The sequence below is a fragment of the Vespa velutina genome, chromosome 1, assembly GCF_912470025.1.
Source record: "Vespa velutina chromosome 1, iVesVel2.1, whole genome shotgun sequence".
Lineage (NCBI taxonomy): Eukaryota > Metazoa > Arthropoda > Insecta > Hymenoptera > Vespidae > Vespa > Vespa velutina.
The window spans coordinates 19,763,247-19,789,333 of NC_062188.1; the positions used below are offsets into that span (position 1 = coordinate 19,763,247).

The 26,087-nt window shown below is 31.9% G+C and overlaps 3 protein-coding genes and 1 long non-coding RNA gene across 14 annotated transcripts in view; 2 read left to right on the forward strand and 2 right to left on the reverse strand.

The window, feature by feature from the left end:
• Positions 1–6,419, reverse strand: part of LOC124952368 (centrosome-associated protein 350-like) — a 29,855-nt gene extending 23,436 nt beyond the window's left edge. For 4 of the 11 annotated variants that reach the window (XM_047502183.1, XM_047502124.1, XM_047502193.1 and 1 more), the window contains exons 1-7: positions 5,353–6,419; positions 4,836–5,033; positions 2,939–4,717; positions 2,626–2,854; positions 1,969–2,486; positions 1,642–1,865; positions 65–1,558 (exon numbers count right to left, since the gene is read on the reverse strand). In XM_047502183.1, coding sequence (XP_047358139.1) covers positions 65–1,558; positions 1,642–1,865; positions 1,969–2,486; positions 2,626–2,854; positions 2,939–4,717; positions 4,836–4,937 — 4,346 coding nt within the window. In that variant the 5' untranslated portion in view covers positions 4,938–5,033; positions 5,353–6,419. The remainder of the gene's footprint in view (positions 1–64; positions 1,559–1,641; positions 1,866–1,968; positions 2,487–2,625; positions 2,855–2,938; positions 4,718–4,835; positions 5,034–5,352) is intronic. The other 7 variants (XM_047502153.1, XM_047502216.1, XM_047502134.1 and 4 more) reach the window with 6 other exon arrangements.
• A 1,592-nt stretch (positions 6,420–8,011) lies between these two features.
• On the forward strand, positions 8,012–12,165 carry LOC124950212 (regulator of telomere elongation helicase 1 homolog). The gene is made up of 12 exons (XM_047496650.1): positions 8,012–8,237; positions 8,323–8,746; positions 8,822–9,077; positions 9,164–9,427; positions 9,519–9,829; positions 9,903–10,109; positions 10,250–10,412; positions 10,514–10,771; positions 10,841–11,080; positions 11,179–11,673; positions 11,752–11,896; positions 12,045–12,165. The coding sequence occupies exons 1-12, from the start codon at positions 8,105–8,107 to the stop codon at positions 12,113–12,115; spliced, it is 2,967 nt and encodes a 988-aa protein (XP_047352606.1). The 5' UTR covers positions 8,012–8,104; the 3' UTR covers positions 12,116–12,165.
• On the reverse strand, positions 10,414–12,843 carry LOC124950226. The gene is made up of 2 exons (XR_007101290.1): positions 12,685–12,843; positions 10,414–10,703 (listed from the first exon to the last, which is right to left on the reverse strand). It is a non-coding gene; the product is annotated as an uncharacterized LOC124950226 (long non-coding RNA).
• Positions 12,844–20,779: 7,936 nt separating this feature from the next.
• Positions 20,780–26,087, forward strand: part of LOC124950220 (homeobox protein goosecoid-like) — a 6,874-nt gene continuing 1,566 nt past the window's right edge. The window contains exons 1-2 of the mRNA XM_047496662.1: positions 20,780–21,722; positions 22,984–23,273. Coding sequence (XP_047352618.1) covers positions 21,227–21,722; positions 22,984–23,273 — 786 coding nt within the window. The 5' untranslated portion in view covers positions 20,780–21,226. The remainder of the gene's footprint in view (positions 21,723–22,983; positions 23,274–26,087) is intronic.

Consider the following 26,087-nt stretch of genomic DNA (forward strand, 5'->3'; position numbering starts at 1 on the left):
AATAGAGAATCATGTTAAATGAAAAAATTACTTTACTAAATATACACGACAAAATATTACTTACTGTTCGAGCTTTTTTGAAGTTTTATAATCATGATTCTGTGATCTGATAACTATTGATCTAGTATACTCTTTCTCATTATCTACAGAATTATGATTTGAAATAGCAAATGTACCAAGCTGAGATCTAGCAGATATATCACCACAATTTTGTGTACTCTTTCCTTTATCCTTGGAAGGATAATTGTTTTCATTATAATTTTCAAGACTTCTTTCAAAAACATTTTGTACCGAAATATTTTCTTTGCTTTCATCTATTATATCAGCAAATAATTTGGAATTTTTGTCTTTCATAGCATTTGATTGCCTGATTAAAACTTCAATAGCATTCTGATTAATAGTCTGATCAGTACTAAGATCAAGCTCATCTAAAATAGAACCTTCGTCATTTCTATCCGATTGAATGAATTCATTTTCTATTTTTGTACGTTTGTTATGGTGTTTTGTAAATTCTTCTATTTGAGAACTTGATTTTGATCTTAATATATTTTCCGTTAATATGGTAGATGATGATCTTGTTCTTTGACATTTAGAATTTTTCCGTTTAGTGCTTGCTTTAAATTCGGAATTTTGTTGAAATTTTTTTGTAATTTCTTTATCACTAGAAATTGATTTATCCGTTTTAGTTGAATTTCTTGAATGAGTTTGAAAGGTATCTTCGGAAACTTGAGAAGACTTTGATGTCTTTGACAAAGCATCTTGATCGATGGAAGTTATTTGTTCTTGTATCGTTTCAGTATTTACCGCTGTATCCCTGGAAAATGGTTCTTTATCTTTTGACGATATCACACTTCGAAAGTCAACTTGCGATGACTTAGATTTTTTTGATAATTCGTCTACTAAAGTATCAGATTCTGACTTAATATATTCTGTAATTGTATTATCTAAATCTTGTAATGATTGTAAACTAATAGTCTTTTGTTTCTCATGTACATGCCCAGCTACATTCACACAATGTCCTTGCATTAATTTCGATTCGACATCAAGCTGATGGGATCTCAATTTTATAATATCTGCTTTAGGCATTTTTTCTTCAAACTTACGAGATCTCAACTCGTACTTTAATTTATTATTACTACCCTTCTGAGAATTAAGAATATATTTGTTTTGTGATTTTAAATCTTCCATGGTGTCGTTTAATTTATCATATTTTAATAATGAAATATTAGATTCGTCCACTAAGTTTGCAATTTTTTCAGCACTTGATAAACCCACTTTCTGAAATTGCAAATCATTCTCCGTCAATTGTATTTTCGGGTCTATTTGTGATTTATCATGTTGAGATTTATCAGAGTCTACTAAAGAACTCATTGAACTGTTACTCCGTATATCGTAGCCTTTCATTGGGCCAGATAATCTACGTGGAGATTGACTATCAGCACTTCTTTTTAATTTCGTTAAAATATTTTTCGTAGACATTTGAGGATTAAACATGTTCCTTTGCTTTTGTAACATTAATTTACGCTCTTGGCTCGCAATTTTATGAAGTTCTTTCAATCTGTTTTAAATAAAGCCATCAGATAATGTTAATCAAATTAATAATAAATAATAAAGAATATCTCATAATTAATAGTCGTATACCTATTCATCTCATCTTTCTCCTGTTGTAATTTTAATAATAAGGCCCTTTGCTTCTTCTTAACCGAACTAATACGACTATCTTGGCCAGTATCTCTCAATGCTCTTTTTTGCTCTTCCAATTTCACTAATTTCTTTGTCCTATCGTGTAATGTTTTTTCACGCGACTTGAACAACATTTCTATCTTGTCATATCTTTGTTTCTCATCTTTTATCAATTGAGCTATCTAATAAAAGTACAATATATTTTTTTAATGTTATAAATGTCCATTTATATATATATATATATATATATATATATATATATATAAAAGAAAAACATGATCTTACCTCTAAATCTAAATATTTGTTAAAAGAACAAGTTACATCTCTCGTAGAAATACTAATTTCTGTACCAGTTTCTGTTTTTATAGAAGATGTAGTTTCATGTAAACTGATCTCCGACATTGTTCTTACTTTACTAGGCAATGAAAGATCTTCTAGCTGATCCAAATCTTCAAATTGATCTCTAGAGCCTAAAGAAAGTAATGGAATTTCACAATCTTCTAAAGATAATTCCTGTCCATGTGCATTTTCATGAATTTCCAAAAATCTATTAGATAAATTACGTCGTCCTGGATATATGTCGGTTTGAGTTCCAATATCATTAACTGTTTGAGTCTGAACTTCTGCTACTTCAATGACCGATTTAGTTCTTTTCCTTAAATTATTGTTCTGTTCATCTGTTTCCTCTTTCTTCATGAACGATTGTTGTTCATCAATGAAAGAAGCTTCATCAATTTTATTCGTCATTCGTTTGTCAGTAACAACTTTTTCTATCCCTGTATTGTCATTAATTTGTGATACTACTGTGGGAGAAAACAAAAAAAAAAAAAAAAGAAAAAAAAAAAAAAGAAAAGAAAAAAAGAAAAAAAAAGAAGAAAGAAAAAAAAAAACAAACAAATACTCAATCGCAATTGTAGAACTTATATGTTTATATAAATTTACCTTTGTCCGTATTTTCCTTATCTATTGTACCACTTTTTCCTATATCGTCCAAGTGTAATATCAATTCATCAGTGACCTGACTTTGTTTCTGTATTAATTCCTTTTCTTGTTCATTTTTTACATTATAAAAACTTTTCTCCACATCCATAACTTGCCTAAGTGATTCATTCATTGAGTCTAATAGATGTAACTCTGCTTGAAACTGCATATGCAAAGCTGTCGGATGAAGCTGAAAAATTTTATTTTGTAAAATTATAAAATATTACAAAATTAATATATCTATAATGTCAGATAGAATTTTATATATACTCACAAGCTGTATTCCATGTTGCATTGTTTCTGGTTTCGCAGTTGTTTTATATTTCGAAGCTTTTCCACAATCAACATTGGTATCATTATTACTCTGTGCCATTTGTTTTTTTCTTTTCGATCGAAATATTAGATTCATATCGGGTGTAATTAAATCGCGAAACTCCTCTTGCGTATAATTTTCATCTCTAAAAGATATCCTTCTTGGATCTAACAAGGCTTCTGGTAATAAGCTTTCATTCAAATCAGTTAAATCATTATTACTACTTTGAAGTTTATTAGATAAATTAATATCTTGAGAAAAAGGTTCATTTTTATTACTGCTTACGTCTGTACATTCTAAAGAAGAATTTTCAATATAATTTGAATTCTCATTATCTTTCCCTGATTTCTTAGAATGTAAGCTTTGCATTGTTTGAGATTTATCAATATCTTTACTCTGCGACTGTTGAGTAAAAACTGCGGAGCAGGTGCTGCTACGTTTTTTTAAACTGGTATTGGAGTCAGATACAATCTCAATATCACCAGAAGTATCTGAATATGTAACATAATGTTTTCCTTCAATTCTATTTATAGATGTCTTAGTTTTATCATATATTCTCTTATTATGCTCTTTAAATCCTATACCTCCTTGTTGTTTGTTAAAAGACTGATTTAACACTTTATTTTGTTGTTTAACTTGTTTATTATCCGATTTATATTTGTGCTCATCAGTTTGTTTCAATGGTTGCAAATCTTCTTTGCATTTATATTCTATATTATCGAATACCATACTTCTAGTCGTATCTTTTATAATATTTTTTTGAGAATGCGATTCATTACCACCCGTCTTATTTTTACATTCTAAAGAAGTGTCTCTTAATTTCGCAGATTGTACATTGGAACACCTATGTTTTTTATCATTATCCTTTCTAGTCGTAGAAGTTGCAAAATTTTTTGTTTTTGGCTTTGTCAATACAAAATCACTTTCCCTTGGTAAAAATAAAGGCAAACGATCAGTTTTAATTCTCCCTACCGATATAGAACCACTTGTATTGTCTGTAATATCCTTTCTGGAAACGTGTCTTGGACTTTTAGATCTTTTACTAAAATCCGATGAAGAATACAATATTTCATCACTTTTTGTATACAAAGAATCATCCTTTCTTATTCTTTTTGATCTATTTTCCTTTTCCCTAGAACTTTCTCTAACGTGCTCTTTCTTTTTAGAGAAACTAGATGCTATTGAAACATTTGGTGCTTTTAAAGGTTCGATATTTTCACAAGCAACTACGGATGGCCCCTCAGAAAAATCTAATTTCCTTTGTACTCTTTCTCTCGATGTTTTTTCCGATCTTTCAGGCACAAAATCATTAGAAGATACAGCCAATTTTATTCCAGCAACATCTTTTGAGCTAGGATTGTCTTTAGAAGAATAATCTAATGTCTTCGTAGACATTTTTAAATCTGGTACTTTTAATGGCTCTCTAAAAGCCATATTTTGCATTGCTTGATATAAATTATGATTACTGCTAAATTTTAATTCCCTCGAATATACTTCAGCTTCTGTTCTATTACCAGAGTCATATAATTTTTTCTGCGTATCGGGATGATCACCAAGAGAGAGTTTTCGTTTTACTGCACTAATAAATGTAAACGGATATGGTTGTACAGGATGAAAAGACAACAAATTTTCTACATTTTTAAAATCAAGCTGTGCTATATCATTGGTCTTTTCTTTCAAATCTACCTTACTATCATCTACTTGCTGTTTCTTTAATCCAAGATGTGATCTAAGTTGTGTCTGTAATTATAAAAACAAATCCATAATACAGAATCTAACAAAGCCAAAAATAAAAACAAACAAGAAAAAAAAAAAAAAAAAAAAAAGAATATACAAATAAATATAATTATATACTTACATTAACCAAACTCTCTGCACGCTTAACAATAATATCTGGGTCGTTAAAGAAGACATATTTTTTTTTAAGGCCTATGTCTTCTTTTTTACAATTATTACTCATATTTTCATTTTTGACGGATATAGATACCTCTAAGTAGAACTACTTTTTGTAAATCTATAGATTTACACTTATACAATTTTCCTTATTAATTATTAACTGAAAATGATAAAAATCTTAAGTCAATAAAAATAGAACATATTGTTAACTAATCAATTTATATACAATCTTTACAGTTCTTGTTTCATGTTATTTACCTTATATACACATATATATATATATTATATACCTTATATATATATACATATATATATATATATATATGTATGTATAATTACAATTGATTTGACCATAAATTGATTTTTCTTTTTTCTTTCGAAGAAGTACATTTAAATTACATATACGTTATAAATACCGCTTACAAATAAACAAAATAAATCTTATCGATGAAAATGAAGAAAGAAAATATATAACTTACGCTAAGTCATTTTGCTGTTGTTGAAAATATAAGGTACACAAGAATAAAGAATCAATGTGATGCATTCAATCGAGCATATTTAAAGATACCTCCACGATATCATAACCTATATTATTGAAAGAAATTCGTTTACATTAAATGACGCTTATCTTTCATGTGTAATACTGATATTTATAATTAACTTCATATATATATATATATATATATATATACACATACATATATATATATATATATAAAACACTGATTAAGATTATAACATTTTTATTCTGATAATTATTCACATTAGTATTATGACACTACAACAGAACCGTCTTAAACTGACTGCAACGGTCATTTGTATACGATAGATCACGTGGTACTCAAGAATTTACTACTTTGCAAAATTAAAGATGGCAACAATGGGACCGCACATAATCGATAAACTGCACGTATATGCATGAAATAAAAAAAAGAATACGAAATACGAAATGAAAAACATCGTATAACAATTTAACGAAGAAGATGTTATAAAATGTACATGCAAAATAAATTATTTTCTTTTCATGGATTGCCATAAATATAAATTATATAATTTGCAATTGCACAGTTACGTACATACGTAGACAGTATAATAATTTTCACCTGATTTCGATTTTCTATGATACATTTCGACAATTACTCATGAGTGTCACTCTCTAATAATATTAAATAATCATTTTCACATAATCATATTACATTATCAAAACACAATTCCATTAAACTTATTTTATATTAAATATATTCTGAAAGAATGAATCTCTATCGATATTTTACTAGGTTAGCACAGTATCTTGGATTTGAAGGATCTTTTTTTTTTTTTTTTTCTGCGAAACGATTGGTTACTCAAATTTTTCTTTTGTTTTATTCGTTACGTTCATAAGTAAAATTGAATTTGAAAAAACAGAAAAAGAAAAAAAAGAAAAGAAAAAGAAAAAACAAAACAATATATAATTTAATATGCAGATTTAGAAATTTTATCCCGACGAAAATTTTTTATAATAAACTAGGATATAAAATATATCCAATAACGATCCTCTACCTGATTAATGAACTACTACTACTACAGCATAAATATGTGTTTGTATATGAATGAAATATACCATCAATATAATACACCATCAGCAAGTATATATGTATGCTCATGTATTTTTAATAGTTCAATTTATTTCCTCTAGATGGAGAATCAAATCAGACATTGAGAAAAAATATCCCTATTTGGAAAAGTTTATATCGTAAAAAAAAAAAATAAAAAATAAAAAAAAAACTATAAAATTGAAGACTTCAGGCAATTCATCATTTTTCGTACGAAACGTGTATGACTTTAACAACAATTATGGATAAAATATATGAACTATAAGCGTAAACGGGAAAACACTTTCTGCGCCATAACAGTCTATAAGCTTAAATAACTTGTTTAAATATTATAAAATACTTAATCGTACTCCGTGTACATTAGAGACATTAGAAATGATTCAAAAATTATCGTAAGTAAATATTGAAATTTTATATTAAAATTATTTTAAATTTGCCGCGCATTTCGATCTTTTTAATGTTTAAACGAACGAACTATTGTTTTAGATATTAATTTAATATACTCCACAAATAATATTTATTTGAAAGACACCCTTGGCATGAATTGTTAAATACGTATTTCATTATTTTTTCCATAGAATCATCTTTCGAAAACTCATTGAAATCTCAAAATGTATTATCGTGATTTCTCTATGTGAGCATCGCAAAATACATTTCGTTGCGTTTGAAATGGACGAGAAAATCTAACCATCCGTTTACGCATCCAATAAGGATGCAATCGTCTACTTTGTGTTAATAAAAAGCACACATTACTGAAGCTTTTTATCTTTTTTATTTTTATAATTGTATTAATTACGAGCTTCTTGTACCTTGCCGCGTAGTTCAAATGGCGCCACTATAGAATACTTCTTTCACGAAAACAGCGTTTATGATAACAGCGACTCTAAGAATAATTTTTGATCGATTTTAGTAAACAAGATCTCATTTTAAAATTAAAGGTATAATCGAGGATATGGCTTCCTTGTATTTTTAAAATTGTTTTATTTTTATGCATAAACTATTCTCGAAGAAACGCCATATCTTGACTCGATATTTTTCAATGAAAATGAAGCTTTTTCAAAAATTCGAGAAAGCCATGTCCTCGTTGAAACCTTTATCTTCGAAATAAGATCTTAATCATCAAAGTCTTTGAAAAATTACACTCGTACTCATTGTTGTCGTACTCATTGGCGTGAACTATCATAAAACCATGGATGATGAACAGTCTTAATAGAATTATAAAAAAGAAAAAATATTTAATATGTACTGCAATACCTAACAATAATTTTCATTGTTGTTACAAACCGTTTATACAAAATAATATAACAAAACTTATTTATTGTATTAATTGAAAGTAAAGCGTAATATGTCTGTTCGTAAAATTACAATAATAATTTATTGCATTCTATCGGGATTTAAACTTTAAATGCATAACATAAACATAAAGTACTATTTAAATTTTTTAATTGGCCAATGAAATGATCTCTTGCAATGTATCATCCAATGCAATATATAGTTTAATATAGTGACGTCATGTGTATTTAATTTAATGGAGGTTAGTTTTGATATTTGGCGGGAAGCTAAGTACCACTAGTGTCGTTTCTCGTTTCATTCTTTAACATTTACATTATCGTGCAGAATTTGTTTATATTGTAAAAATATGCCTGATATAACCATCAATGGAATTGTTATTAATTTTCCTTTCAAACCATATCCCGTTCAAGAAGAGTACATGGCTAAAGTTATAGAATGTTTACAAAATAGTAAACATGGTGTTTTAGAATCTCCAACAGGTAAATTTCTAATGTTTCTACTTCATTAAATTATATGTTACAAATTTATTGAAATTTTTCATTACAATTAATACTGAAAATATAGGTACTGGAAAGACACTTAGTCTTTTGTGTGCCTCGTTAAGCTGGTTGATTACAAAGAAGGCTCATCTGCAAGCCGAAGCAATAGTTGGAGCTATTGAAAGATCTGACTTAAGTGGGCATTTCTTTAATAAATTAAATGATGGCCTTGAAAAAGCAGCAGGAGTATCAGACAATACCGCTTCTTTCGGTTGGGCAATGCCAAAAATTATTTATGCATCTAGAACGCATTCGCAATTATCTCAAGCGATGCAAGAATTAAAACGTACTACGTATAAACACGTTAAAGTGTCAGTCTTAGGATCTAGAGATCAGCTTTGTATTCATCCGGAAGTATCAAAGGAAACAAATACATTTAATAAGATACAAATGTGTCATGCAAAAATTAAAAGTAAAACGTGCTTTTATTATAACAATGTTGAAACCAGGCATGTATAGAATTGATTGAATTTTCATTTGCATATTCTTATTTGTAAGAATTAATAATTAATAAAATATTGTAGAAAAGAGGAACCAGTTTTTAAACAAGACATATTAGATATAGAAGATTTGATTAAAGCAGGACAAAAGATGAAATGTTGCCCATATTTTTTGGCCAAAGAATTAAAACAAAATGCTGATATTACATTTATGCCCTATAATTATTTGCTAGATTCAAAGACGCGTAAGACTCAAGGAATAGAGATACAAAATAATGTTATCTTATTGGATGAAGCGCATAATATAGAAAAAATTTGTGAAGAAGCAGCATCGTTACAAGTAATATGCAATATAATTGAAGAATATTGTTCTTCTTGTTATTAATCAATATTTAAACGATTATAATATTATATTCTTTTATTCAGATAAGCAGTACGGATATAGCAATGTGCATAGATGACATAACTGCGGTAATGGTAGATATTAGCAAGGATAATGAAACTGAAATTGATTTTATGATGCAAGATTCTGTAAATGTACAAAAAGATTTTACTCCAGAAGATTTATGCATCTTAAAAACAATGTTTTTGACATTGGAAAAAGCTATTGACGATATTAAAATTACAAAACAAGATGAAGGCGAAACATTCCCTGGAGGATATATTTTTGAACTGTTCGGTAAAGCAGAGGTAAATAATCTGAATTTACCAAAATTTCATACATTTGTAATGTAATAAAATGATATTTTTTTTTTTTTTTTTTTTTTTTTTTTTTTTTTAGTTAACTCATGGCAAAGAACAGATAGTGATAGAAAAATTAGAGAAGATTATCTCCTATTTAGTTACAACCAGTTCATCTCCGTTTTCTAGAAAAGGTAACGCGTTACAAAAATTTGCAGATGTATTAAGAATATTATTCAGCAGCGGTACCTCTTTGCAATATAGAGAAAGAATTAAACAATGTTATAAAGTATATATTCAATTAGAGGAACAAAAAAAAGGTCATAAAAGTAATGGATGGCAAACTAAAAATGTATCTCTTAAAAATGAAGGCAAAATTATTAGCTATTGGTGCTTCAGTCCTGGTTTTAGGTAGAAAATTTTATTCTCCCTTATATAAATTAGATCTTTTATATTGAATATTATTTAATCATTCTATATATAGCATGCAACAATTAATAGACCAAAGTGTTCGTTCTGTAATTTTGACAAGTGGTACGTTATCTCCTTTAACGCCATTTATATCAGAACTTGGAATACCAATAGGTGTTCAACTTGAAAATCCACATATCATAACGGGTCAACAGGTGTGTGTTGGTGTTCTTAGTCAAGGACCTGATGGACATCAACTTAACTCTTCTTTTAATACTAGGTATTCATATAACACAATAATATATAATCATCTAATGTATCATTATTTGATATATATATATATATATATATATATATATATATATATATATATATATATATATATATAGTAATGAAAAACTTAATATCATATTTCTCTAGAAATGATCCAAAGTATATAGCATCTCTTGGACGTACAATATACAATTTTAGTTGTCTTATCCCACACGGTTTATTAATATTTTTTCCATCTTATCCAATTATGCAAAAGTGTAAGGACGAATGGCAATTTTCTGGTTTATGGACACAAATCACTGAACGTAAAGTAATGAAAAAGAATAACTATCTTAATTTTTTATCGCATATAAATTTTTACATATTATTATTAATTAATATTCTCTTATATTAATTTCCATTGATGAACAGTCCATATATGTGGAGCCCAAATCTAAAGATGGTTTTCTAAATGTTATGCATGAATATTATCAAAAGATACAAGATCCATCGTGTAAAGGTGCCATTTTTATGGCCGTATGTAGAGGAAAAGTAAGCGAAGGTTTAGACTTTGCCAATGCCAATGGTAGAGCTGTATTAATCACCGGTCTTCCATTTCCACCTATGAAAGATCCAAGAGTTATATTGAAGCAACGATATTTAGAAGAAATCCGTCGTAATGATAAAAAGGTAATAAATGGGATTATTTTTACTATCATTAAAGAATATAATATAATATAATATAAACATTTGATTTAGGCATTAACAGGACAGCAATGGTATCAACTTGAAGCTTCACGAGCCGTTAATCAGGCTATTGGTAGAATTATACGTCATAAAAATGATTACGGAGCTATAATACTTTGCGATTGTCGATTTGAAAATCAACATTTTAAACAACAATTATCCGCTTGGCTAAGGCCATATATTAAAAAGTTTACTAATTTCGGGATGATTACTAAAGAGCTTAGAGAATTTTTTCGATATACTCAACAGGCTGTATGAGATATAAATCATATATTTTTAATAACAATTTCTTTTTTTTTTTTTTTTTTTTTTTTTTTTTAATAATCACTATATCATATATCATTTTGTAGTTTCCACAACCAAAAATGGCAAATACTCAAGACAATAGTAATCTATCATTACCTGCTGTTCCATGTGCTTTTGATACATCATCACGATCAATGAAACGATCGATATCTAATACTAAAGTACAGTCAACTCTAAAAGAAACGTTTAATATCGATCAATACATGGATGATACTGTTAAAGAACGATCTATTCGTAAGACAGAAACGAGTAATATTTTTTCCGAGTTTGCATCGACCAGTAAAAAATCTGTGATAAATTTTGGTCATTGCAAATTAGGAGAAAGTAGCAATAATTGTACATTAGCGAAGAATTCTATCGAGCCGGTTGTAAAAAGAAGAAAAATCAAAATTGTTACAACAGAATTTAATACGAATCTATCCGATCTTTCAACTTCTAGTAATACTGTGAAAAATGATACTAATGAATCTAAAGAAATGTCTGATGAAACTAATAAGGAAATAGACAAGCGCGAAATGGGTAAAACGTATATCAAAGATGTAAGTTAAATCTGTTGTAAAAAAAAAAAAAAAAAAAAAGGTTATAGAAAACATTTATACAAAATTTATATATTATAGGTAAAACGGTCATTGACAGAGGAGAATTACAAAATATTTGGAAATACTATTAAAGAATATACTAAAACTAGTGATTTGAACGAATTGTTGAAAACATTGGAATATCTGTTTCCACCGAAGGATAAATTGCAACATCTTTTCATAGGTAATTAAAAAAAAAATAATAAATAAATAAATAAAAAAAAAAAAAAATAAAAAAAAATCGTGAAGATCGTACATACAATTGAAGTATTAAAAAAAAAAAACGATATATATATATATCTGATTTTTTTTTTGTCTCTTTTCTTTTCCAGGATTCAAAACTTTCTTGAAAAAAAGGCACGTTGAACTTTTCGACGAGTACGTTAAGAATATAAATAAATAAAGAAGACGTAATAATTTGATGATTTAAATATAAAATTATGAATAAGACGAGAAAAAAAGAGAAGAAAAGAAAAGAAAAAAGAAATACCAAGAAAATATTATACATTTGGATAAGTATATAAAATTTTAATTCTGTTGTACATATAAAAGATATATTGAATAGAGAATAATTTTTTTTTTTTAATATCAAAATATTCATATAAAATATAATAGCATATGTTAATAATAATAATAATGATAACAATAATATTTATATATTTTTTTTATTTATTTGTTAATAAAAAAAAAAAAAAAAAAAAAAAAAAAAAAAAAGGACTACAATTTAATACCGTGCAACGTAAACATGTTAAAAAATTACATTTGTATAGATCGATCTTTTATCGATCATGTATATATATATATATATATATATATATATATATATATATACAAGGAGATAGGTCAAGATAATCCTTATATATGCAAGTGTGCTGAATTTCGGTGCATTTCTCAGAACATTTGTTGGAAACATCAAAATGTTTTCATTCTCTCCTTTATATACTTTATATAAATACATACATATATACGTACATACATACATATTCTCTTCCTTTTTCAATCCCCTTTTCAAGATAGTCGCACGGGGCACCACACTAGGTATAGTGCAGTTGCTGCTTTTCTAAGTGCACGCTTCATAGATTCCATCCGAATGGCATCGTAGTGCCGTATAAAGAACCGGATTACACGGTGTCCATTTCAAGGTATATAAGAAGTTGGTGTTTGCGGTAAGTCCTCTTCCTTCTCCTTCTTCTCCTTCTTCTTCGTCTTCTTTCCCTTTTCCTCAAGAATCAGCCCTCTCTCTCTCTCTCTCTCTCTCTCTCTCTCTCTCTCTATATATATATATATATATATATATATATATATATATATATATATATATATCTCAGTATACAGTTCACTGGTAAAGCATTATCTCCGCTGTTTTGCCGATTCAATTGTGTGTACGAAGAAAGGCGGCGTTTAACAAGAGTTTAATAAAAGGCAAACAGCGGGTTCTCTTCTTCGCTTGCCTTATCCTTGTTCTCTCTCTCTCTCTCTCTCTCTCCCTCACTCTCTTCCTGTTCTTTCCTCTCATGCAAGTTCTCTATCCTTTTTCTACTTACCTCTTCAAGGGGATTATTAGACTGTGTACAGCACGAGGTATACCGTCGTTCATGGAAGAAAGTAATACGAAAAAAGAGACTCTATGGAGAAAGGATCGCAGCTGCTACACACCACCGGCGGTCTCAACAAAAACTGATCTCTTATTTTTCTTTTTCTGTTTTTCTTTTTATTTTCTTCTTCTTTTCTTTTTTTCTCAATCTTTCTTTCCATTTTGACCCGGCGAATCAAATAAGATCGACTTGCAATCATTATTTACTTTTGTAAAATAAAATTTAATAGATACGAATATATATATATATATATATATATATATGTATATATATTTCATACGTATCTCATAACGTTTATAAATTAATTATTATAAATTATTATTAATTAATATTAATTATTAACGTTTATAGATTATATATATATATATATATATATGTGTGTGTGTATGTGTGTATGTGTGTATGGGATTATTTAACATTTTTGAAGTAAGTCAGTGGTACAGGGAAAGTTAGCTCGGGGCTACTAAATCGATTCAGGATTGATGTAATTATCCGAACGTTGAATTTTTTATCGGCCTCCCCCCCTTCCCTTGAAACAATAACGTATTTTCTGATCAAACACAAGCGCTCATGCTCGAAAAGGAACAACCGAGAAATGGCCATAACAGTTCTCGTGACGTTCTCGTTGTACTTTATATTTACGTAGCGTGTAATAGAATAATCTCTTGGTAACAAGGGTGGTATCGTTGTTCTTGCCCCCTCCCCCCACCCTTCCCTCTGCCACCCCTTTTTTTTCTTCTTCTATCCCTTCTTCCTTCTCTTCCTACTCTTTCGTTTATTATCATTTCGGAGTGAAGAGACGAGAAGAGAGATTTCCAAGAGATATCGAGTAACTTATTCGATATCGTTTTCAAACTAATGAATCCATTAAAACAAATAATCGTTTCTCATTCTAACATTTTTTAATTTATATATTAATCGATGAAATATATATATATATTTATAAACTGAAATGCTACGTAGTGGTTTTGTTAAGCAGACATCAACCTGAAAAAGTTTTCATTTGCTGACAGTAACGAGACGGGGGTTTTCAAAGAAAGGGAAAGGGAGAAGGGAAAGGGATTTTTAGGTCATAGAAAATAGGAGTAATCCAGTACTACATGGAAACCTCATCACGTGTCTTGAAGCGCAAGTCGCAGAATCAACAAATCCACTAGGATTAGATAACATCCCTCGGGATTGTTGGCCCTTCGTTTATTCTTCACCGAATCCCGAAGGGCTTCGGTTGTTGTCCCATCGAGTTATTGGTATCACTTAGCAAAATCCGCGCTAAAATAGCTTTAAAAGCCTTCCCGAAAGTATTCGCGTAGATGGCTCGAATAGATGGATTCGTTGGCTTACCTTTTTGAATTTCTTTAACCACTTTGCATATATCTTTTCCTTCTTTCTTTCCGTTTCTTTTTTATCTTTTTTTATTCTTATTTTATTATTATTTTTTTGTGCTCATTATTATCAATAAAAAAAATTTATATATATATGTATATATATATATATATATATATTTTAATACCGATTGTTAAAAGAAAAAAAGAAAGATTAAATAACAATTCATTAATAAGCGCACTTCGATTATCTTTAGAAAAAAAAAGGGAAAAGAAAAAGTATTAGATAGAAAAGGATTATAAAAATTTCTCGAAATTAATAAATCAGAAAATTTCATCATACACATATACGTATACATAGATACATAGATAATTTCTTTTATTTAATTATTCTTTAAGAATTTACATTAGGGATAGAAAATAATTTGAAAATTTTATCTACGACATAAAATGAATATAAAATATCACTTTGTGCGCATACATTATTTCCTTTATTCGATAATATTAATATTTATTAATCATGTTTGGATAAATATATAGAAGAGAAAAATGTAAAAGATATTTCCTGTCATCGTTACATTACAAAATATCAACCTATACGCATCATTTCTTTTATTCATTTAACTTTTCAAGACATGCAGTTACTTGTTATGGATGCAATCAATTCATCTACCCGAGGCGTCGCTCAAAAAATGTCATACGTAAAACAAGAATCACAAGCATAGACACACACACACACACACACACACACACACACACACACTCACACAACATTTTATATATATTTTTTTTTATTTTATATATATATGTTTTTTCATCGGCATAAGGTCGCCACTCATAGCTTTTTCGTTCGTTTGATTCTCTCTCTCTCCCTCTCTCTCTCTCTCTCCCTCTCTCTCTCTCTCTCTCTCTCTCTCTCTCTCTTGTTTTATATCGGCGAGTGGACCGACTAAAAAGGAATAGGTGAAAACTGTTAATTGGTTCTATACGGTGAAAATACGATGCCGTGGCCGGCGGGGATGGTAGTGATACATTTTAAGCGTAGAATCGTGTGCGTGAGAGAGTGATACACGGTATACCTATATGAACATACTATATGATGTATACAAGTATGCGTGTACGGTTCGACTGTTACGTACGTTCCGTTGCCGCATTCGTGCGACGAGCGTCAAGGCGCGTTTCGTGCGAGCATGTCCGGCCAATTATGGAAAATTAATTGGCAATCGGTGACTCCGGGCGATGGAAACGCACTACCCTGTCGAATAAACTTCCTTTGTATTCCGATCAGCCTTTGACAGCGGTGTAATAATTAAAGTAATTAACGTACGAGTCAATAAATTTGCGATCGTTGCGCATCGTCGCCCCTACGAATGTCCGCTAAACAATTATCAGACAACCAAATACGCCATATTGATATATATATATATATATTTTATGTATATTACATATATATATATATATACATGTGTGTGTGTATGTATGTGGGGGTGTATCGTCTTTTTCTATCCTTATTTTAAACAAATTTTTGTATTTAAAAAGAGAAAAAGAAGAAGAACATACTCTTCATTTATTTATTTATCGTTCGATTCACAATGATTTAACGTTACGTTGTTTGCACGTTACGAATTGAGAAAAAAATATAATATAGGAAAAAATCAAAGATCGCGATCCTTCCTTCTTTCTCTTTTAAGAGAAATAATATTTCGTTTGGGAAGAAAGAAAGAGAGAAAAGAAGAAGAAGAAAAAAATAAGAAGGAAAAGAAAAGAAAAAAAGGAAAAATTAACGGACGTACTCGTCGATCGATCATTGGATCTTTCACGTTTTTTCTTTTCTTTTTTTCTTTTTTTTCTTTTTTCTTTTTTTTCGTCATTTATCTTTAGTCGAGAATAAACATTTGTTCTTCGCACGATAAATCAAGTAAGTATCTTTGTTAAAAGCTAAGAAAATGAGAAAAATCCTCTGTTATACCCTTAAGTGCGTGTATCAAGATATCCTTTTTCATTCTTCCTTCTCTTTTATTCCGACGTTTCTTTAACAGGATTCGGTGCCTTTTGAAGATGCCGGTCGAATCGCCGAAATCGTCGAAAGACGCCCGTGCGATTCCACGGGGTGAAACAATATTTGCGTTATGCGTTATGGGGGTAGAGGGATAGAGAGAGAGAGAGAGAGAGAGGACGACCGGCTGCTCCACGATAAAACGCACGAACGAACACTTTCTTCGTGCTACTCGAGGTATAGGCGTAATTTGTTAAAAATATTTGCTCTCTTCGTTCTTTCTCACTCACATGGGGATGGATTCCATCATCTAACAATAAGACAAATTTTCCATTTAAGCTTCGATTCCCATTTGCCGATACACGCAAACAAATAAAAATACATGGGCACAAATATAATACGCACACGCGAACACATAAAAAAGTATCATCGAGGCAGAACAGAGCGTTTAAGAAAAATAACTTAATATAATATCTATTTCATTATGATAGACGAAGGAAATAATAAGTTAACGATCATTTTAATACGTTTACAAAATTTTCTTAAGGACTTCAATTAGCTTATTCCTCTCGAAGAAATAATCGAGATATCCGAAATATCGGAGAAGAAAATCTTACAAATCGTATAATAAGATAGAGAAATTCGAACGTCGAAAATTGATGATGATGATGATGAGGATGCTTATTTCGTTAATTCGACGAAATCTTGTACCTATACGATTGAGATTCACAAGAAGCAAGATCTTCTGTTGCTTTAGCTTAACAAAAAACATCAATCGGGGATGATATCCCGTGGAGTGCAAAGTTCCGCGAGTACTTTTTCAAAGTATCTATCCATTGGCTTTTGGAAACTTAAAGATTCTTTCTCTCTCTTTCTCTCTCTTTCTCTTTTTTTTCCATCTTTCAGCTCGATTATTTCCCCACCTCAAGGCAAAAAGGCGTCCAGTCAAGTGTAACGCAAACTAACGAATCCGAAACAACATCCCTTGGATAGATGTCTCCTAGAGAGACTTCTTCTCTTAGATGATAGGATGCCAGGTAGTACGTGCCAGCTTTTGCACCATCGGGTCGTTTCCAAAAGCCCCCCTCCAACTTCTCTACTCGCTTCACGAATCTCAGAGGAGGGTGGCTTGGTATAGTAGTAGCCGCCTAAGGGGTGGGGAACATCCACTTAGCACGCCGCTTAGACGTGAAAACATCTGTATTGTCGTCGCATTAGCGCCAAGGATAGCATTCTCAATGATTACCGAGAAAATTTTAATCTTCCAATGGTTATGGCTCTCCCGCGGAGAGAACTTTTTAAACCGGATATACATATACCTTAGCTATTGGCAGATACTTATATATTTAGTGAAATAGAAAAAAAAAGATATATATATATATATATTTTTTTTTTTTTTACTTGAGAATATTCGGTCAAAATGTGATCGTTCGTTTGATTTCTTTCTCTTTTTGCCGTCAAATATATTCAATAAAAATATATATATATATATATATATATATTTTATATAATTGCGAAAACGTTATGAGAGTTAACGTTATGTATCTGATATTGTAGTGAAATTTCTGCGAAAAAAAAAAGAAAAAAAAAGAGAAGAAAGAAAAAAAAATGGTACCAACCAATTGAAAGTTAGTAAATATAATATACCTCTCAACAATGACAGACGTAGGATACGAATCCTCATCTTTCTGCCATTCCTTACGAAAGTATCGACGTATCGCAGACACGGATGCAAACACCAAATCCTGTACGGCATGGAATAATCCTACGCAGAGGATAATCCCGATCCTCGTTGGCTGGCAATGATGTAGGTCCGTGGCTCGATGCCCATATGTCTTTTTAAGACGCACTCGTGACCATATTGAAATCAAAATTCTTACTTATTTTTCTTTTTTTTTTCTTTCTTTCTTTCTTCTTTTTCAATTCATACCATTAACGAATCAGCTAATAATAAAATGACGATCATTATCAAAGACGCTCGTTAATAAAGGTTTGAGAGAAAAATCGTTGTCGCTGATGTATGATCAAATGTTTATCATAAGAAAAAAAGAACAGATGCGCGCGCGCGCACGAAAGAAAAAGAAACACTTAGTTAGATCAAATGGTTCTAACAGCGACTTAAATCGACGGATAAGTCTAGAAACTGGTTCTTCGGATCGGGCCACGATTAACGTACGGATTAGGATTAAGTTTAGCACAGATTTTGGTGCATCAAAATGAAAATGAAAGCGTAGGGACGTACCTATGAGCCTTACGATGGGCGGGGAAGGTTTACCTTACAATGTCGGAGCACGTATACTCACCCCTCGAAAATCTTTTCACGCTTGGTTCTCTACGTATCGCATTGCGAGTATCATCCCCTCCTAGATATACCAAATAAGACCGATGACGACAGTCAATGCGCATTACAACGGTTTTATGCTATTAATACGAACGCATTGGGCGGGATTTGCATAATTGAACAGATTCGAAGGGTGACGAATAAGACGGCCATCATAGTTCAAATCTCGAATCATCTAATTTTTCAATGAAAATGTTTTTTCCATTGATTGGAGAATAACGCGAATAAATTTTATCGTAACAATAATTAATTGTAAATTTAAATGGTAGATGGGAACAGTGGATTGATAAAAAAAAAAAAAAAAAAAAAAAAAAAAAAAAAAGAAAAGAAAAGGAAAAAAACAGAACGAAAAAAAGAGAGAGAACGAAAAAAAAATTTTTTATTGTCCACACAAAAATACGAGGCTGATTAATAGGACGGCCATGAGAATACGTTGAAGCTGCCGGAGATCATTTGATTTTTAAATGAAAATTTTATTCAGACCTTTAATTAATCGTACATTTAAGCAATAAATTGAACGTTAATACATCGATAAAAACATATACAGACATACTTTTTACTACTTATGAATAAAGGGCAAAAGCCGACCGGAATGATACTTCGAATATTGAAGTTAAAAAAAAAAAAAAAAAAAAAAAAAAAAAAAAAAAAAAAAAGTAGATATTATCGACTATTGGAAGAAAAAACAAAAATATTGCATCATGCGCGAATGAAAATTTTATTGGACGTACTTTAATCGAACGTATATTAAAACGACCGATGATGGTTGAACAGTGGATTAATAAAGGAAAGAAAAGAAAGAGAGAAAAAAGAAGAATAAAAAAGAAAGAGAGAAAAGAAAAAGAAAAAGGACAAAAATCATAATACGAACAAACGTCGAGCTAATCGAGAAGTTCGCTAATAGACGTGAAAAGCCTTGATGATTATCTATGTTAAGTACGTCGTCGGTGGAGGCTTCCATATCCCTGTTATATCAGCAATGTTTCCGACGAGACTCGATGAGACGCTAGTAGTACATACATACATAGGTTAAAGAGAGAGAGAGAGAGAGAGAGAGAGATAGTAGGGGGTGGGAAGTAGCAAGGGGTGTCCGGTCGGCATGCTTTCGACACCCCTACTACATACACCGATATCACCACGATATTGCATCTCCTCTTGCGTCCTCTCCGTAATCCTGATTCTCTTCCCATTCCCCCTCTCTCTCTCTCTCTCTCTCTCTCTCTCTCTCTCTCTCTCTGTCTCTGTCTTCGTCTCCATCTATCTCCGTCTCTCTCTCTCTCTCTTTTTCACTCTCGAATAGGGGATGTAGAAAGGGTAGAGGGATGGTGAGAGGAAAGGAAGAAGAGAATGGTTCGCGAAGGGTGGTGGAAAAGTGGTGGAGCTTGAAAGAGCCACGCCCCAATCGTACAAACCTCGAGCGTTGAAATCGGAGGGTGTCTCTCTATCCGCGGCTCAGCTCAACTCGGGGGTGGCTCTCGTCTACGTCCAACCGAGAGAGACACGAACGCAACCACCACAGAGGTCACCGCGCGCAACGAAGTCGAATCACAGTCGTATCCTTTATCAGCGATGTCACAGAACATCCACGCGTGTCACCGAACTACAAAACGTCGAACTTTAATCTATAAATAGTTAGTTCCAAATAAAATTTCTTTCGATATTATAATTAGAATTTATCGTTTCGTATATCGATCGATTATAATCTCTATCATAAATTATTTCTTTTGCTTTTATTGAATAATCATTGGAGAATAAAAAAGCTGGTTGGAGGGGTGGAGAGGGGGAGGGAAGGGAAGGGTTATTAAAATCGACACATTGTTATTTATACGAGAAAGAAGAGTGCGCGATGATCGAAAAAATATTATGGCAATGGCTCATGGTGTTACGGAGAACTTGTGATCTAAGACGATCGATAAGATCCGAGCTCATAGCTAATTAATTATGTGTAGATTTTGTGGTGTTATATATCTTATAAAGATCGTCGATGATTTGTCCTTCGATCTTGTTTAGCTCATTTCATTCGAAGATAATGGAAGAAGAACTTCTTCTTGAAAAGTTTTCATCAACGTGAGTTGGTAGTTCGAATACTGTGATATTTGTAATTCCGAAGGAATTTTTCGTTTTTACTTGCTTGCGAAAATTATACGAAGATAAAGGATCGAAAAGGATCGAAGAGGAAAAGGAAGAAGAAGAAGAAGAAGAGGAAGAAGAAGAAGAAGAAGAAAAGAGCAAGAAGGCGAGCAATATCAAATCACGTAACATGGTAGAGAGTATCTATGCTGGTGATTCACCGAGATCACGTTCTCCGATGACGGAACCATCGAGTCCTCTTCAAGATGGTCCCGGTATATCCGGTTACAATCATCGTTATTTATATAATTATTCACCGGAGGGCCCACAACATAAATTAAAAAATCACGATGCCCAAAATCATGCGTCTTCGAGGCGGCACGAAGTCGAATCACGGGAAAGAACGTTCTCCAGGAGTCCAGTGAGTTCGGAAGAGGCAGGTTATCGACCTCGTGAAATCTCAAGGCCGAGTTCCTCCGCTACCATGTCCTCGCCCACCTCTCTATTTACCATCGACAGTATCCTAGCACCTAGACCGATCGCTAATATACCCCCTACAAGTACTACGAGCTTAAACTCCATGATACAGAATCCGGAAACCGTCGGTTCACCTTCGAGGACAACAACCATTCATCCTCTTCAACAACAGCTTCATCATTTGGCCTTCACCTCGGCGGATTTTTTCGGTGCGTCCTTTTAAAAATAATTTCATTCGGTCCGACACATTAAAATAATTTCTTTCCTTTATCGAGTAATGATCGTACATTATATTAATATATTATCATCGAAACCGTCATATCTTAACGAGCTTTTTCTTTCTTTTTCTTTTTCTTTTTTTTTTTTTGTTTTCGAATTGATACGTCGATACGTCATTATCATCGAACATCGAAGAGCAAATTTTTATACGAATAAGAAAATATTTATGAAAATTTGATTGCGTCAATGGAAAATATTTATTTTTTATTCATCCCTTGTACGTAGTGACATTGAGAAGATGTAACGTTATCTCTCTCTCTCTCTCTCTCTCTTTTGATCGTACGATGAGCGGGTAGAGGTAAGAGACGGATGAAAAAAAAAATGAAAAAAAAAAATGAAGAAAAAAATGAAGAAAAAGAATGAAGAAAAAAATGAAGGAAAGAGAAAAAAAAAGCAGAAAAGAAACGAAAGAACGTGCAAATCCCTTGAGGCTCGACGCCTTCCCGTACCGAAATTTCCTTTATGCCCGGAGGGCTTTAAGTATTTCCATGAGGCGCAAGAGTCTCTCCGCGAGTCTCCGCTCTTGTTGGGGATGCGCCTGCTGAAATCCGTTTCAATCACGCACGAACGATTTGCCTCCTTGCAATCCTGTCGGAAGCTCGAAAAAGAAAGATAAACTATACGAGAAACGATGATAAAAGGTAGAAGGAGAAAGATAGAGATAGAGATAGATAGATAGATAAATAGAGAGAGAAAGAGAGAGAAAGAGTGAGAGAGAGAGAGAGAGTTCGATAAAAGCTGAAATTCTCCCTTCGCGCATTTTTATGCGAGACGTCGCGTCTAAGAAGCTTTTTTTTCTTCTCTCTTTTTCTTTTTTTTTTTTCTTCTTCTTTTTCGAGATTTTAAACTAAAACGTCCCATGGGATCGTGCTCGTTCATTCGCTTTTCATCCTTTTGCACCACGAAATGGGGCTGCCGTCGCTTTCTCTCTCTCTCTCTCTCTCTCTCTCTCTCTTTCTCTCTTTGTCTCATTTTCATTTTCTCATTCCATTTTCTACTTCCATTAGAAGAATAATTTTTCTAATTTTTTAGTCGGAGATAAACTTCGTTTATTCTCGCAATCTTTATCTCGATCGACTAACATTATCATCATATCTTTCTGAAATGAAAATTATTAAAATGTATTTAATTAGCCCATGTAAGAATATCCGTGTTATAAGATAACGTATGTTTGTTATTAATGTTTTTCAGCCGCCGCATATCCTGCCTTATATCCAGGACAATATGTAGCTGCTATGGCTGCTGCAGGTGTTTCTCTTCATGGACAACCTACGTTTTATCATACTGGTCATCCTTATCAGATGAATCCAAGTACGCCAGGTGTTGGTCCAATGACGAAAAGGAAACGTCGTCATCGGACGATATTTACGGAAGAACAGTTGGAACAATTGGAGGCAACTTTTGATAAAACTCATTATCCCGATGTCCTGCTTAGAGAACAATTGGCCCTTCAGGTTGATCTCAAGGAAGAAAGAATCGAGGTGAGTTTTATCGAAGGCCATTATTAACGTGTTTAGTTATTAATTATTTTGTAACGCATAGGTGATATATAGAATATTTATAATACGATGAACGAATAGAACATTTCTTTTAACTGTTTAACAATTAACAGAATTATTTATTAATACATTCTACGTAATTTATAAAAAAAAAAAAAAAAAAAAATTTGTCTTAGCGACAGCTAAGATCCTAAAACTGTCCTATCCTCTATGATGGGTTAAATCAAGCGTGCCAGACAAATTACTTTGAATATCAGGTTTCGAAGAGACAAACATTTGGGAACATCCGTATACGTATTTTAGGGGCTGCACGGACAATTTGTAACGTCGACAAACTTTACGGTCCATCCCCCAATGTGACGAGCCTAAGTATACGAGAACAGAGGTCTGTGTTCTGGTTTGTTTGGTATTCTAATGGACACAAAAGCCAGTAATATTTTAATGCGTTTATTAAAATTTAGCGAGAGTGGGAGATTATTTATCGCTTGCCGTCCAACTTGAACCAACAAGTTGCTTGGTTGCTAGATTAAAAGCTTTGCCGATAATGTGTTTGCCTTCGATCACAGGCATAATTACATGTGTGTCTACTACGTGTTTCGCACACATTTATCTATGAACACACGTATAATGGTTTACGAGAGAGAGAGAGAGAGAGAGAGAGAGAGAGAGAGAGAGAGAAGGGAGGAGAGAGAGAAAGAGAGAAAGAGAAAGAGAGCACATTACGATTCTTCCCTTCTCTTTCTCTATTTGTACTTTCGATATATCGAAAGAGTTTCTGTGTTTCGTTGGTTTAACATTGACACACACGTATCGCGCTTCAATCGTCATTTTGTCTGTTGTTTTTTTTTTTTTTCTTTTTATTTTTTTACTTTTCCTTTCTTTTTTCATTACTCACACGATCGTTCAACGATCCTTATTTATTTAATTAATTGATTCGATTGAAAATCTATCGAGAAAAATCAAAGTAAACGGTGTTAAACATACGAATGAAAATATTTTTCTAATCCGACGGTAAGAAGTCAAGAGAGAGGAAGATAGATACACACACACACACACACACATATATAGAAAGAGAGACAGAGACAGAGAGGGAAAGAGAGAGAGAGAGAGAGAGAGAGAGGACGAATATCGAATAATATAAATGAGAGGTTACATTAAAGAATATATTTGAAAAAATATGAAACTCTGAAGTTCATGTCAAACAATTTGTACCGAAACGAACACAGACGCTATCGTAAAGTCATTCACACTTGAGGCGGCCACTGTGAGCCCACCCACGTAGTCGGCTTTGAACAAAGAGAATCCTTCCTCTTGAGAAAGAGTCTTTAAAGACTTTGAAACAACATATACCTGAGTTGCACCTGCCGCAACAAGCAAGCAAGCAAGCAAGCTAGCTAGCTAGCTAGCTAGCAAGTAAGCAAGTAACCGAGCTAGCGAGCAAGCGAGCGAACGCTTTCGTGTTTGCACGGAATTAGTAGGAAAGCGACTTTTGATGCTTGGAACAAGACGGATAGAACGTAGAAGAAAAGGAGATGGAGGAAATGAAGGAAATGGAGGTACAAGAGGAAAAGAAGGAGGAAAAGGAGGAGGAGGAGGAGGAGGAGGATGAGGATCGATAGGAGGAAAGGACACACGGCCAAAAGGGAATACGACCTCGAGCATTCCATGTTTGAAGAAAGTTCGAAGGAAGAGGGGAATTGTTTGTTCCTACGACGATTCCGCGTATTTCGAAGATACGACGACGTCCGAAAAGGATCCTTAGATTATTCTTAACAATCCCCTTTTCTTTTTTCTTTTTTTTTGGTCTTCTTTCGTTTTCTTATCGTCTCTTTCTTTTTTTTTTTTTCTTTTTTTACTTTGCCAGGAATCATTTCATCATTCATCCATTAACACATCTTTTGATAGAAGCTTGAACGATAAGCGTCGCTCGAGACGTTCTGCTAATTTCTTCTTTTCTCGTCCGTATTTTTCTTATGTTTTTCAGATTTCTTTTTCTTTTTTTTTTTTTTTTGTTATAACATTTGAAAGATCGAAATCATACTTTCCATTAAGAGTTAAAGTTCAATCGAGAAAATACGACGATCTATTGATCATCGATTCACTGATGAATATGTTAATATATCATGTAATCTTTATCAATGACGAATGACTTCGTCTTGTTGGCTATATATTTTATATATTTTTAAAAATTTTCTCTCCCTTCATATACATAAGAACTTTAAGATTCCAAAGGTATACTCTTTATAATAAAAATAAAATCTGATTGAAGGAAGAAAAATTTATGACAATTATGAAAGAGATATATAATACATATAAAAAATAAATTTGAAAAAGGCTTCGTTCGTTTTATTTCTTTCATTTAAATCAATTGCTTCGATTGTCCATAAATTTTCGTTAATCGAAACATATTTTATCTTCGTAAGGGTAGAAGAAAAGGGATACTTTTTCTTTGTTATCTTTTTTATTATTCTTCTTTTTCTTTTTCTTTCTTTTTTTTTTTGTTGTTTTTCTTTTTCTTTTTTTTTTTGTTTTTTTTTGTTTTTTTTCTTTTACGTTTCTCAAAAGAAACACCGGGTTTTGGGACGTTCCGTTTGTCATGTAAAATATTATACGGCGAAATCTAGAATAGGCGGTAGACAGTAGATATCGATTGTCGTATGCGAGCTTGCTGCTAATCGATTTGGACAGGCGTAAAGGACTAATGCCGATTTCAAATGTGGCACGTTTGATCTTTCATCGGACCCTTCTCGTTAAGAATCCTCTCGATCCTGGGACACATTAATGGATGAAATGAAA